Source organism: Tauraco erythrolophus, chromosome 23, assembly GCF_009769465.1.
Source record: "Tauraco erythrolophus isolate bTauEry1 chromosome 23, bTauEry1.pri, whole genome shotgun sequence".
NCBI classification, from domain to species: domain Eukaryota; kingdom Metazoa; phylum Chordata; class Aves; order Musophagiformes; family Musophagidae; genus Tauraco; species Tauraco erythrolophus.
Genome location: NC_141487.1, coordinates 2,776,649 through 2,789,403, shown reverse-complemented (window position 1 = coordinate 2,789,403; position 12,755 = coordinate 2,776,649). Strand labels below are relative to the sequence as shown.

The 12,755-nt window shown below is 67.8% G+C and overlaps 2 protein-coding genes across 2 annotated transcripts; both read left to right on the top strand.

Annotated features, from left to right (window-relative positions):
- The first annotated feature begins 1,706 nt into the window (after nucleotides 1–1,706).
- EFHD2 (EF-hand domain family member D2) lies at nucleotides 1,707–4,283 on the top strand. The gene is made up of 4 exons (XM_086625655.1): nucleotides 1,707–1,732; nucleotides 3,682–3,829; nucleotides 3,932–4,066; nucleotides 4,149–4,283. The coding sequence occupies exons 2-4, from the start codon at nucleotides 3,716–3,718 to the stop codon at nucleotides 4,281–4,283; spliced, it is 384 nt and encodes a 127-aa protein (XP_086481781.1). The 5' UTR covers nucleotides 1,707–1,732; nucleotides 3,682–3,715.
- A 1,651-nt stretch (nucleotides 4,284–5,934) lies between these two features.
- LOC147527163 (chymotrypsin-C-like) lies at nucleotides 5,935–7,434 on the top strand. The gene is given in 10 exon segments (XM_086625503.1): nucleotides 5,935–5,974; nucleotides 6,074–6,165; nucleotides 6,242–6,339; nucleotides 6,430–6,552; nucleotides 6,685–6,806; nucleotides 6,809–6,820; nucleotides 6,909–7,054; nucleotides 7,162–7,197; nucleotides 7,199–7,312; nucleotides 7,417–7,434. Coding segments are annotated over 10 exon segments (801 nt in total).
- Nucleotides 7,435–12,755: the final 5,321 nt, after the last annotated feature.

Genomic DNA, 12,755 nt, shown 5'->3' with positions numbered 1-12,755 from the left:
TCTTTCCAGCCAAGGAGATCCGGGATGGGAGCCCAACCCCAAGGCAGGAGATGCATTTGGGGTTGTAGTTTTTTTTTTGTAGACGGCCAAGCTCGACCTCGTATGCCTGTGTAAGGGGCCGGTGCAGTGGGGGCCTGCCCGTCCGCGCCGCGGGCATCCTCGGGGGGCTGGTCTGGTGGCGTCGGGCCGGGCTACCTGATGTCGGTCCTCCCGGTGCCCCCCCCCCGCCGAAGCCCCGGTAGCGATGGGAGGGGGCTGGGAGGGGTGCAGGTGCCCGCAGATGCACCTGGGGCTGCAGGAGCCGCTTCTTCTTCCCCCCCCCCCCCCCCCCCCCCCCCCGCCGTGTCCGTCAGCACCGGCACCTGCATCGCGGGCGCGGCCCGCCGGGGGGGGCCGCTGCGGGAGGCGGGGAGGGGCTGGCGGACCCCCCCAGCCCTCGGTGCCCAGCAGCCCGCACCGGGGACGGGGGGGTCGGCGGCTCGGTTCTCGCCGAGGCGGGGGAAAGGGGGCTGCGGGCCGCCCCCCGGGGCCGCCCCCCCGCCGGCAGGGCGGAGCGGGGCGGAGCGGCGCGGCCATCCGGGCACCATGGCGGCGGCGGCGGCGGAGGAGCTGGCGGGGCGGCGGGGCCGGGGACCGGAGCCGGGGCCGGGGCCGGGGCCGGGGAGCCCGCTGGGGCGGGCGGGGGGCGGCGAGGGTTCGCCCGGGGGCGGTCGCCGCGTTTTCAGCCCCGCCGCGGAATTCCGCGAGTTCTCGCGGCGGCAGCTCCGCGATATGGAGCGGCTCTTCCGACAGTGAGTATCGGTGGGGCTGGCGGGGGCGGCGGGACGGGGACCCCCCGGATGGCATCACCGGCTCCCGGCCGCGGGACCCCCGGCATCCCGCCTGCTGCGGGGACGCCGCTCCCGGCGTCTGGCGGGAGAGATGCTCCTGCACCCCCCGCCCGGTGCTTTCGGGCGGTACCCACGGGGGCTTTTGGCAGCGACCCCCCGGCTCCCCCCAGCTCCTTGCAGGAGGGACCCCCCCCCCCCCCCCCCAAAAGCTCTTTGTAGGAGAGACACTCCCCCCCAGAAAAGGTCTTTGCAGGAGGGACCTCCCCCCTCCTCCCCCTCCTCCCCCCTCCTCCTCCTCCTCCTCCTCCCCAAAAGCGCCTTGCAGGAGAGACCCTCGGGACCCTCCTCAAAAGCTCCTTGTAGGAGGGGTCCCCAGGACCGCCCCCAGCTCCTTGCAGGAGCGACCCCCTGGCTCTGTGCAGGAGGCTTCCTCCCCCCGGTAGTTAGCAGGAGGGCTGGCCGGGACATCCCCCCCCGCCCCCTGCTAGCGAGAGGGATCCCAGGGACTTCCCCCCCGCCCCGTCCCCAGCAGCCTGCAGGAGAGACCCTCGCACACCCCAAATCCCTGCAGAAGGGACCCTCTGTCCCCTGGGAGCAGGGACCCTGGCATCTCGTGCCAAAGCCGTGGGGACTGGAGCACAGTGCCCGGGACCTCCCCGTGCCGCAGTGCCGAGGGGTCCCCGCTTCTCTGCCAGCAGAGCAGCCCCCAGCGCAGGGGTGGCCAGGCCAGCGGGGCCCCGGCATCCGTGGCCGTGCGGCGTGCCGCCGCGCACGACGGAGCGTGACTGCTGGAGCTCAGCCCCCGGGGTGGGGGGCAGCTGGTGGCAATCGTCCAGCCCTGGAAATTTCCTGGGGGAGACAGAAACCGGGCTGGCTCCGACCGCGGTCACGCCAGGATGCACGTGAGTAGCTGGGGGCGAGCGGGCCAGGCTGGAGCATCCCTGTGGAGCCCGCAGCATGTCGTGGCGTCAGCGCGAGGGCGGCACGGGCGAAGGCATGACTGCGGCGTGCTACTGGCCCTCGCTCCGGCTGGCACCGCGCCGAGGTGGGAAACCCACGCGTGGGCCAAGTAGCAAAGGTGACGGAGGTAGCGAGGCCGAAGGTCAAGGCTTGGGGGGCAGGCGTGCCCTCTCTGGCAGGGTGAGCAGCCCCCCTGCTTGTTCCGGAGGGTCGTTGCCCCATGGTGCGGTCGTGGCAGCGAGATGTGTGGGGTGCTGCTGGCAGTGTCCTGGGCTGTGGCCAAAGGGAGCCCACGTTGCGTGGGGGACCGTGCTCGGGGTCCCCAGGGGAAGAACCCCAGCCGGAGGGGCGGTGGGCGGCCGCGGGCGCTGCCGCCGGGGCGCAGATGGTGGCGCGGGGAGGGGCAGGTGTCGCTGGGGTGTGTGTCTGGCCGGCGCGGTGGAGACGGGGGAGCCGGGCGCGCCGAGCAGACGTGTTTGCTCTGGCACCTGCAGCGTGTCGCTGCAGTGAAAGGAGCAGCGCCGGGGCTGTGTGGGAGCTGGGGGGGGGTGTGGGAGCCGGGGGATCTCCCCAAGGAGAAGGGATGCTGGCAAGCCCAGCCCTGCCACTCGGCTCTATGGCGAGGTGCAGAAGGGTTCCAGCTCTCTAAAAGGGGGACGTCACCCTTTGGGAGCATCCCCGGGTGGCGCAGAGGGCTGCTCCGCATTCCTGGGAATGGCAGCGACGGGGAGCACGAGGGAGGACGGAGGACGGACGAGGTGGCAGGGCCGCCTTAGCGCGTCCCGTGCTGAGCAGCGTAGCGCGATGCTCCAAGGGGGGTCTCGGAGGTGGAAAGCGTGTGGGCTCCGCACCCCCAGCCCGGTGTCCGGGGTGGCGGCGGCAGCAGCAGGCAGAGGGGAGCGGGGCCCGCCCTGCTCCAGAGCCCCCGGCAGCGTGGGGGAGCTGGAAGGCACCGTGGGTGATGCAGCCCGAGCAGACCACGAGGTGCCAATGAGTCACGGACCCGCAGCACGGCAAGCGCGGTGCTGCGCGCGGCTGCTGCAGCGCTCGCCGGCGCTGTGAAGGGAAGCCGCACATTAGAGAAGCCCATTGCGACCAGTGCAGCCAGGTTGCCGCTGGCCATTGTCTGTATTGCCCTGAGACCTTTCTCTGGCGGCCGCGGTTGTGCCCAGGAAGGGCGTTGGGGTGCGGTGGGAGCCGGGAGCCTTGCACGGCTCTGCAGGGAGAGTGGCTGCCCGTGGCGTGGAGCCTTGTGAAGCACGGAGCCAGACGGAGCATGGTTTCCTGCTGGCCCCCCGGCCAAAAGCTATGGTGCCGTGACGAAAGGCTGCGGGGCAGAGGGTGGCGTGCCCCCGGCACAGCCACTGGCACAGCAGGCAGGGCGAGGTGGTTAGAGCTGGAGCATGGGTGCTGGTGGCCGGGACGGGAGGTGTGACGGGTGGGTTGGCAGTACCCGGAGCCCACCCCACAGGGGCTGCCAGGAGCACCAACCCACTGGGAAGTGGACAAGCTGCCGGCTCTGCCGAGAGGAAGGCAGGTCATGGCCGAGGGGTGATGGAGGCGGCGGCACCCGGCGGGCTCCGCACCGTGGCCCGCGATCCCCCGTAGCGGCCCGGGGGAGGGCGCGCGGAGGCTCCTGGCGTGGGGAGCCAGCAGCAGGTTTGGCAGCTTCCCGAGGGTTTGTCCTGCCAAGTGCCGCAGGGCAGCGGAAACGGTGCCGGAGGGTGCTCTGGGGGCCTGTTAGCGGTTCACTGGCGGCTTCCCGCGGTCTGGCGAGGCGCCCAGGTCCTCAATGCGCCCTCCTCGCTCGCCTGTTCCGGAGCTGGAGGCGGGGGTCCCCGGGCTCCCCGTGCCCCACGGCAACGTGATGGTGCGTGCGTCCGTCCCGCAGGTACGACGCAGGAAAGGACGGCTTCATCGACCTGATGGAGCTGAAGCTGATGATGGAGAAGCTGGGGGCACCGCAGACGCACCTGGGCCTGAAGAACATGATCAAGGAGGTGGACGAAGACCTGGACAGCAAGCTGAGCTTTCGGGAGGTGAGGGGCCGGGGCAGGGGGCCCTCCCGGGCGGTGGCGGGGAGGGATCCTCGGGGGCGTCGAGGTGGCGGGGGGAGCTGACGCCGGCGTCTGGGCCGGCAGTTCCTGCTGATTTTCCGGAAGGCAGCGGCGGGGGAGCTGCAGGAGGACAGCGGGCTGCACGCCCTGGCCCGGCTCTCCGAGATCGACGTCTCGACGGAGGGGGTGAAAGGCGCCAAGAGCTTCTTCGAGGCCAAGGTGAGGCGAGCGGCGGGGGCGCGCCAGGGCGGTGGGGTGCCGGGGTGCCGGCCGGGTCCCCAGGCAGTGCCGCCATCCGCAGGTGCAGGCCATCCACGACGCCAGCCGCTTCGAGGAGGAGATCAAGGCGGAGCAGGAGGAGAAGAAGAAGCAGGCGGAGGAGCTGAAGCAGAGGAAGGCGGCCTTCAAGGAGCTCCAGTCCACCTTCAAGCAGTGACGGGGCGCCGGCGCGGTGCCGGGCAGGACTGGCGTGCGATGGCCGGGCTGGGAACGCTGCATGTGCCGACCGTGGCGGGAGCGACGCCGGAGCCGTGCGCCGCCCTTGACTCCCCGAAGGCCGGGCTCCTGGCACGGGCTCGGCGCAGCACCTGCCTCGCCGGCAGAGCCCGGTCGGTGCCGGCTCCCCTCCTCATGCCGTGGTGTCTGTAGGTGTCGTTTGTGCCCTCCCACGTCCTCAGTGTGCCCCCCTTGCCCCTGGCCGCCGCAGTGCCGGGGGTCGCTGCCGCCGAATCCCAGGGGCAGCCGTGCCGGAGACCCCCGTCCTCTGGGGAGCGCCCGTCCCCGGGCCGCCGCGGTGTTGCGTATGTGCCGAGAGCTTTTGCCAGAGGGGGCCGTGGCCGGGCGACGGTGCCGGGGCGCAGCGGGTGTCACGGCGGCTCGGCGCCCGTTGGCGTTGCACTGTCCCTCCTTCCCCTCCCTGAAGCCCTGTGTCGTGATGCCCATGTGGAAAGCCGGCCGTGCTGCGGAGCAGCGTGGCGAGAGCTGCGGTGCTGCCGGCGTCGGGCAGAGAGGCCACGCGTGTCCGTGTGCCTGCGGTCGCTGCACTCCGGGATGGGAGCTGGCGCGCAGCGTCGCCGCACTCGTGTACTGCTGCCTCTTTATTTGCCGAAAGAAAGACGTACAGAAAGGCAGCGGGTGGCTCACGACACGATGTTACGGTTATTCGTGGTGTATTTGGCGCGAGTGTTGTAGCCAGGACCGGTTTCTGTCGGTTGATGGAGGCTCTGGTGTCAGTGGGTGGCTGTGAAGAGGCGCGTCCGTCCTGCAGCGTCCCCCTCAACGGCGGTCCCGGGGGGTGTGTGTGTTGGTTTAGGCTTTTAATCCCAAATAAATATTTAATTTCGTAACGGTGCTGGGTGCCTGTGGAGGGGAGTGAGGTGCGATCACGGCGCGGTCGTGTCTGCGGTGGGGGGTCTGGTGGGAAGGAAGGAGCCTCGCTGGGGAGCGGGCGGTGGCCATGGCCGTCGTCAGGGCCCCCGGTCGCCGCGGCCGGAGCTGACCCCTCCGCAGGGTGGGCAGCGGGGAACGGGGTGAGCGTGGTGGTGCTGGGACAGTGGCGTGGGAAGCAGCGGGGCCGGATGCAGGTGCGCAGATGCAGCGTAATGCAAGGCCTGCGGCACCTGCCCGTGCGCCCGGGGGCTGCCCCCGACCCTGTCCCGCTCTGAACCCCGTAGGCACCGGAGGGCTTTGGGCCAGCCGCGGCCACGTGGAGCGCATCGCCTCGGGTGCGAGATAAGGGGACCTTGGCCCTGCGGTGGTGTGGGCTGGGGGCCTCTGTCCTGGGAAGGGGGTGCCATGGGGCAGCCTGGCACCCTGGGGAGGGGAGGACGGCGGGAGGCTGCCCGTCAGCCACCCCCGAGGGGGACACGTTGGGGCCACGCGTCCCTTCGGTGTCCCATTGCGGTGCCGGCACACGGCAGGTGTGTCCCTTCCCAGGCCGGGGGGACAAGGGCGATAAGTGGGGCCGGGCGTGGGACGGTCGGCACATGGTGGCGGCGGCAGGGCGGGCAATGCCAAGGTCGCGGGTGGCGACAGGAGCTATAAGAGGGGTGCGCGGCCGTGCCACGGCACCTCGGGACTTGGCAACCATGCTGGGAGCTGTGTGCCTCGCGGTGCTGCTGGGCTACGGTGAGTACAGGGGGACGGGACGGGACGCTGGTGCCCGCCGCGGCCCCGGGCACGAGGGCGCAGGCGGTCGCTGAGGTCCCTTTGACGGGTGTCGTGCAGCCTACGGATGCGGTCAGCCGGCCGTGCCGCCGGTGGTGAGCAGCCGGGTGGTGGGCGGCGAAGACGCCGTGGCCCACAGCTGGCCGTGGCAGGTAAGGGGAGGACGAGGGGATGGGGACGGGGCAAGGGGCGCATCGGTGCGCCGACGCCACGGCTGTGCCCTCGCAGGTCTCGCTGCAGTACAGCAGCTCCGGGTCATGGTACCACACCTGTGGTGGGACCCTCATCGCCTCTTCCTGGGTGCTGACGGCCGCCCACTGCATCAGGTGGGTGCTGGGGGGTGGTCCTGCCCTGGGCGGGGGGCTGGGACGGTTGCGGAGACTGAGCCCCCACCCCCCCCCTTTGTCCCCCGACAGCTCCAGCCTGACGTACCGCGTGCAGCTGGGCAAGCAGGTGCTGTCGGAGGAAGAGGAGGGCTCGGTGACCGTGGCAGTGGAGAAGGCTATCGTGCATGAGAAGTGGAACTCCTACCTCATCATGTAGGGGACATGGGACATGTCAGGGGTGGGCGGGGTTGCACAGCAGCTGGGGGTGCCCCGTCCCCATGGCTGGGGGTGCCCCGTCCCTGCGGCTGGGGGTGTCCGGTTCCCATGGCGCGCTTCTCTCGGCAGCAACGACATCGCCCTGTTGAAGCTGGCAGAGGCGGTGGAGGAGAGCGATACCATCCAGCCCGCCTGCCTGCCGCCCGCCGGCCAGATCCTGGCGAACGACTTCCCCGCCTACGTCACCGGCTGGGACGCCTCTGGAGTAAGTCGGGGGAGGGTGGTGGGATGTTCGGTGGGGCGGCGGGCGAGGTGGGGGGCACGTGGCACGAGGCTGGCGGCTGTCGTTGCAGCGGGCGGGCCGCTGGCGGACGTGCTGCAGCAGGCGCTGCTGCCCGTGGTGGACTACGAGACCTGCTCGCAGCGGGACTGGTGGGGCATCTACGTGCGCACCACCATGGTGTGCGCCGGCGGCGACGGCGTCGTCTCCAGCTGCAACGTGAGTGCCGGCACCGCGGGGGTGGTGGGTGCCTCCGGCTCGGGGACGGGTGCAGGGGAGGCGGGGGTGCCGCCGAGCGGGTACGGAGCGTCCCTGTTTCCGGGCAGGGCGACTCGGGCGGCCCCCTGAACGCCCAGAGCGACGGGGGTCTGGGAGGTGGCTGGCATCGTCAGCTTCGGCTCCGCACTGGGCTGCAACACGGCCAAGAAGCCGTCGGTCTTCACGCGGGTGTCTGCCTACGTCGACTGGATCAACGAGGTGGGTGCCCCTTCCCCTGCCCATGCCGCCACGGTGGGGGCCGATCGCGATCTCCCCGCGCTCGGCCCGGCGCGGGTCTCACCGCGACCCCTTGTCGTTGGCAGAAAATCAGCGCGAACTGAGGCGGCGGCGCGCGGTGCCGGGAGCGTCGAGGGTGATAAAGGCAGAAGTGCTGAACTGGCCTTGCGTGTCCCGCTGGTTATTTGGTGGGAGGGGATGTGCTGGAGGTGAGGGTGGACAGCTGGGGCAGGGTCTGGGGGTGCCGGGCTTGGACCCGTGTGCCAGGAAGGGGAAGGTGGGCCACTGTCCCACCAGCTGCCCCTAGGTGTGGGGAGGCGGAGGTGGGAGCCACGGTGGGGAGGGAGTTTGGGGGGAAGAGGGGTGGGGGTCTGGCCAGGAGGTCTCGGTGGGACTCACAGGGATGCAGTTGGTCCCCGGGGGACTGTAGGGCATCAGGTACATCCTGGGGTGCTTTGTGGGGAGTTGGCTGGTCCTGGGACGTGTCAGGGAACCTCTCTGATGAGGGGCTCCCAGAGGAGACCTGTGGCAGGACCGGGGGGGCTGTTTGGTTCTGGGGGTCAAGGGAGCCTGGTTGGAACCGGGGTGCCCAGGAGCCGCACGGTGCCACCAGCTGCAGGACCTGCACTGGGGCACAGAAGCGGAGCCTCCTGCCATGGAGTCTCCTGCCGCAGTGCCTGGAAAAACACAGGGGAGGGAGGTGCGGGCGTCCCGGCGGTGGGCTCGCTGGGAGGAGCCGGGGCTGTCGAGGGGAAGTGTCCCTGGCCAAGGCCACGAGGCAGCTGTGGCGCTGGGAGCAGCTGCGCTGGGGCTGCCCCGGGCGGTGTGGAGGGGTCTGCGCCAGGAGCTCCCACGCCGAGCCCCTCACCACACCGGAACCTCGGGGAGATGGCGGCAACGTGGCAGTGCCATCACGTTGCGGCTGCCGGAGGCCAGCGGGGAGCTCTGCAGTGGCAGGAAGACGACGAGCGGCGATGAACAGTGGCGCCTCGAGCTCGGCGGGGGACGTCGGGGATGGCGGCCAGCCCGCCTAGGAGCCACGCAGCCACTGGTCCGCTGAGCTGTGCCGTCACCGAACCAGCAAGCGACGCTGGACCAGCATGTGACAGTGGCGTCCGCAGCTGACCCGTGATGGGCATCGGCTGCATGCCAGCGGGGCCCGAGCTGCTTGGCCAGGGCGGCGGCCCGGCCGGGGCTGGGTTGCGGGTCTCTCTGGGTGCCCTGCAGCAGAGGCCGCGAGGGGTCTGGGGCAGGTGGCTTGTGGAGTCTGGGAATGCCGAGGTGGCTGTGACGGTCCAGTGACCGGGCATGTTGCCCCGTGGGGTAATAAAGGGTGATGTCTCCGATGCGTGGTGCAGGATGCTCTGTATGGGTTGGGGGAGGTGGGGGTGTTCTGATGTCCTAAGTGCAGTGGAACGGGTGCTGGGCGGTCAGGTTGGTTGCGGGGGGAGGGTGTCGGTGCTGCTGGGGACAGGGAAGGTCAAGGTGGTGTGTGTGAACTGGAGCAATGCGTGGCGTTGCCCTTTCCTGGTGGTGTTTTCCCCTGTGTGGCGTGGGGACAGCAGAGCGGGTGGGAGGAAGGGGCCGGGGAGCGGGACCCCCCCCGCGTCGGAGGCTCCAGCTGGTTCAGGGCACGTGAATTCCCGCATTGGCCGTACAGGCATCCGGCGATGTTGAGAGATGAGCAGTGGGGCCGGGGCGGGGGTCACTGTGGGCTGCGGTGGTGCTGCTGGAACGGTCCGTGTGTCTGTCACGCGTCGGAACGTACCTGTATGTGGCGAGATGCTGGTAGCAGCTGCGGGTGATGCTGGAGTAGGGGTTTGGTTCGGGGGGGGGGGGTATTGTTGCTGGGGTTCAGTCGGGGGGACCCGCGTCGCGGCAGCAGGAGGCGGGGGCGGTCGGTCACGTCGCCCAGCGAGGCGGGAGGGGCCGAGAGCGGCGAGAACGCGGAGCGCTGCGGGCCGAGGGACCCCTGCCAGGCAAGGGGAAGGGTGCAGCGGTGGAAAGGAGCCGTCGGAGGCGTGTCTGTGGGAGGTAGAGGCCCCCGCTCTTTGCGGGGTCTCTGCAGTCACCCGGAGCCGCCTGGGCAGGGGTCCTTTGTCCACGGGAGAGAGAAGCACAGGTGAGGAGGTAGGTGGGCACGGAAGCCTAAGTGGGCATAGTCGGTCGGAGAGGTGCTATAGGCACAGAGGGTAGCGGTGTGGAGGTGGAACTAGGGTCAGGGCCTGTTGACTCAGTTTTCGGTTGCATCAGAGGTGTAGGCATTTCTGTGGTCACGGGTAGGGATGGCGTGGCGAGTAGCAGAGTGTCAGGTCAACAGTGATGTTTGGTTCTGCCGTTATGTCGGTTTGATCTTTGTCTGAGTAGCTACCACTGAGGTGGCGTTCTATGAAACCGCGAACCAAGGGAGAAACACTTTGCCGAACACTGGAACAAATAAGCATCTGGACGAGTGGTGCCAAGACAACGCCTCTTTCAAGGTAAGAGGGATCTGCGACGTCAGGGATAGCAGAAGACACGACACGGTACGGCACGTCATTTTGAACACAGCGGCGCAAGTAGGTCTGCGCGGTCAGGACATCTGCAGACACTTGTTGTGAGCGAGGAAACGTTAGTAGCCTAGTTAGGAACGACACGTGGCTCCGTCCTATCTAATTTCTGCACGTAGCCAGAATTTCCAGAAAGACATTGTCTGTTTTGCGGACTTACCTCATCTCCATGTGGCATTGTAGGAAAGATAATCAGGATGAGGGATGCGATTGCGTAAGAATCCTTCTGTGAAATAGCTGTTAATATCGTAGCTGGCTTTGTGACTGTTTCCTTTCCCGTTGGATAGATTAGTCTTGCCTAATGTATCGACGGGGTCATCGACGAAGTAATCGAGACGGAGTTTCCCTTCATCTCTCTTGGCAGTTCCTGCAGGCGCGAGGTGAGTTTGAGGTCACGTTGCGTAGATATGGCCGTCTAGGTCAGAACGTTGTCACGGCGCCTCTCCGGATGTCAACGGGAGCGAGGAGGAGGCCCGTTTTTTTGTGCGTTTGCAAAGGTGTGTGCGGAGCAGCCGTTCCTCTGAGGTCAGATAAATGTCGCTCGGTCCCGACCCGCGTATCGTCCCCAGTCCACTCGGTGCCGTTTGGGTGCCTGATCCTCCCTCTCGCCGCGAGTTCGACACGTGCCGTAGCCCGCCGCAGCGCAACCTCTGCGGATCGATCCGCAGGCGTCTCGCGTCTCAGCGGCCTTTGTAGGAGGCGGGAGGACCGTAGGGGGGAGACCCGACTTGTCCGTGGAGCCACCGGGAGCGAGGACGGGAAGGCTAGTTCGGCAACCCCGGAGCGAACGCCTTCTGCAGTTCAAGGCTCTTGTGTCACGGCCGTTCTGGATGTTTGGTGGTGACTCGGGCTTTAGGTAGGTCTCCCGCTTGAAGGTGCGTCAGCATCTCGCTTGCTCTTGCCGTGCTGGTACGTAGGGGTATATGCCTGCCTTTGGACTTTGTCTTGCACGTTCCCGTACGTTGCTTATGCCCCAGACCAATGAGACCAACAGACCTGGAGGGAACGATGCTTGTTCTGTCCTTGATAGCTGGAGAGATGCATTCAGTGAGATGTGGGAGGTCTGTGACCGGGTAAGCCCGTTGTTGGGACTGTCTGGTAACATCTCGAGTAATCGGCGTATTGTGTCTCTAGACGCATCCAATGGACAAAGGGAGGACTTGATCTGTGTATGAGGTGACTCCCTGCGGTGGTCATTCCCCTGTCCGTCACATAGTAAGGCGGGAGACTCTGGGAGCACAGGTAGTGCCCGTCCACCGCAGAGGGTCGGGCTCCGCGGTGGGTGCGAGGATGCTTCGCCCGGTGTTTGTCACGAGTCCCGGCAGGACTCGGCCCGGCCCCCCAGCCTCGTTCCAGGAGGAGAAAAGGCACGAGACCTCCGATTCCTCCTCAAAGCACCGTCTGGATCCTGCAGCAGAGGAGTCGCGACGGAACCCCCCGGCAGCGCCCACTCATCCTGGCGGTGGATTTGCGACGTACCGGCGGCGTAGCAGTCCGGCCCGTGGTCCCTCCCTGCCCTTTGCGGAGGTCGTTCTGCGACCTCCGATTGGGTTTTTGCTTTTGGTGCGTGCTGTCGGCCAGGAAAGAGCTCCCGACATCCCGAGAATGTCTCATCTCAGTGCCGTATGCATCTCGAAGGCGCCTCGTCGTGTCGCCGCAGGGATACCGTGGGAGAGTGGAATGCGCGTCCCAGTTGCGCAATGGAGGAAACTGCCCTCTGCCGTGCACCTCGTGCTCGGAAACTGAGACGGCGTTGAACGCAAGCCTGGCGCGTCACCGATTCAGACTAGCTGTCCAACGGACAGGAGGAGTCTCCAGAGAAGTCGGGTCCTTCCGATCTGGGCGCAAAGTGACGAGACTGTTGCAACGGCTCTCTCGGTGGTAATGACGTTGACTAGCAACTGAAGAGAGCGCGACCTACGGCTCCGATCGGCACGTCGAAGGAGTTTCTCGGGAGGCCGATTTCCCTGCGGCCCTCGACCCTTCGCCGAGGTCCCGGGTGTTACGCTGAGGACACTGGACAGAGTCCGTGTCGTCAGGGACTAGGAAGAGGTAGGTTTTGTGGACTGGCTGGAGTATAGAGAGCAATGTCTTTCCAACGTAGTGCTGAGACTGTCCCACGGCCACGCCGACGTGCACCTTGGGTCCCCTCGACCCTCCTGTGGTGGATCTCCCAGTCCGAGGCCCCTTCCAGCCTCTGCCATTCTCTTGAGACATAGAATCAGAGATCACCTAATCCAACCCCCCTGTCCTGGGCAGGGACGCCTCTCAACTCGACCAGGCTACTCAAGGCTCCGTCCAACCTGGCCACACCTCCAAATCCTTCTCTTCAGGGCTGCTCTCCACCCACTGTGGGCCCAGTTTGTATGTGTGCCTCGGACTGGCCCGACCCAGGCGAGCGCAACCTCGAGTTCCGAGAAGAGCATGAGGTGGCCGGCAGGGCGAGGCGGCGGCGGTTCCCGCCAGCTGCGGGGTCACGCCGTCCGCGGCGGCGCTCGGGCAGAGGTAGGTGCGTCGGAGCACTGGACTTAGTATGTCGGTGCCGTTTCCGGAGCAATGCCGAAAACAGCGACAAGAAGTGCACGTCACCTGGGAGGCGGAGCGGTGTCGCCGCCAGGAAAACCCGTCCTGCCACCGGAGAGATGTCCTTGGGGCACGGCGGTTGTTCCGTCTCTCTGCACTCGACTGTGCAACGTGGGAGCGCCGCCCCTGCCGCCCTCTGGGGGAGCAGGCAGACGGCCCACGTGCCGCACACGCCGTTTGTGCCGGGTTCCGTGGCGCGCGCGTCCTCTGCGAAGGCGCTTCTCGTGCCCGAGGACGGAACAGGGCAGCGCGCATCTCGGGAAAAAGCGTCCGTTGTTGCCAGAGGTGGTGGT

Coding starts and splice junctions, on each gene's coding strand:
- EFHD2 (XM_086625655.1), top strand. CDS start 3,716: ATGGAGCTGAAGCTGATGATGGAGAAGCTGGGGGCACCGCAGACGCAC. Junction 3,830..3,931: donor GCAAGCTGAGCTTTCGGGAG/GTGAGGGGCCGG, acceptor CTGGGCCGGCAG/TTCCTGCTGATTTTCCGGAA. Junction 4,067..4,148: donor AGAGCTTCTTCGAGGCCAAG/GTGAGGCGAGCG, acceptor CGCCATCCGCAG/GTGCAGGCCATCCACGACGC.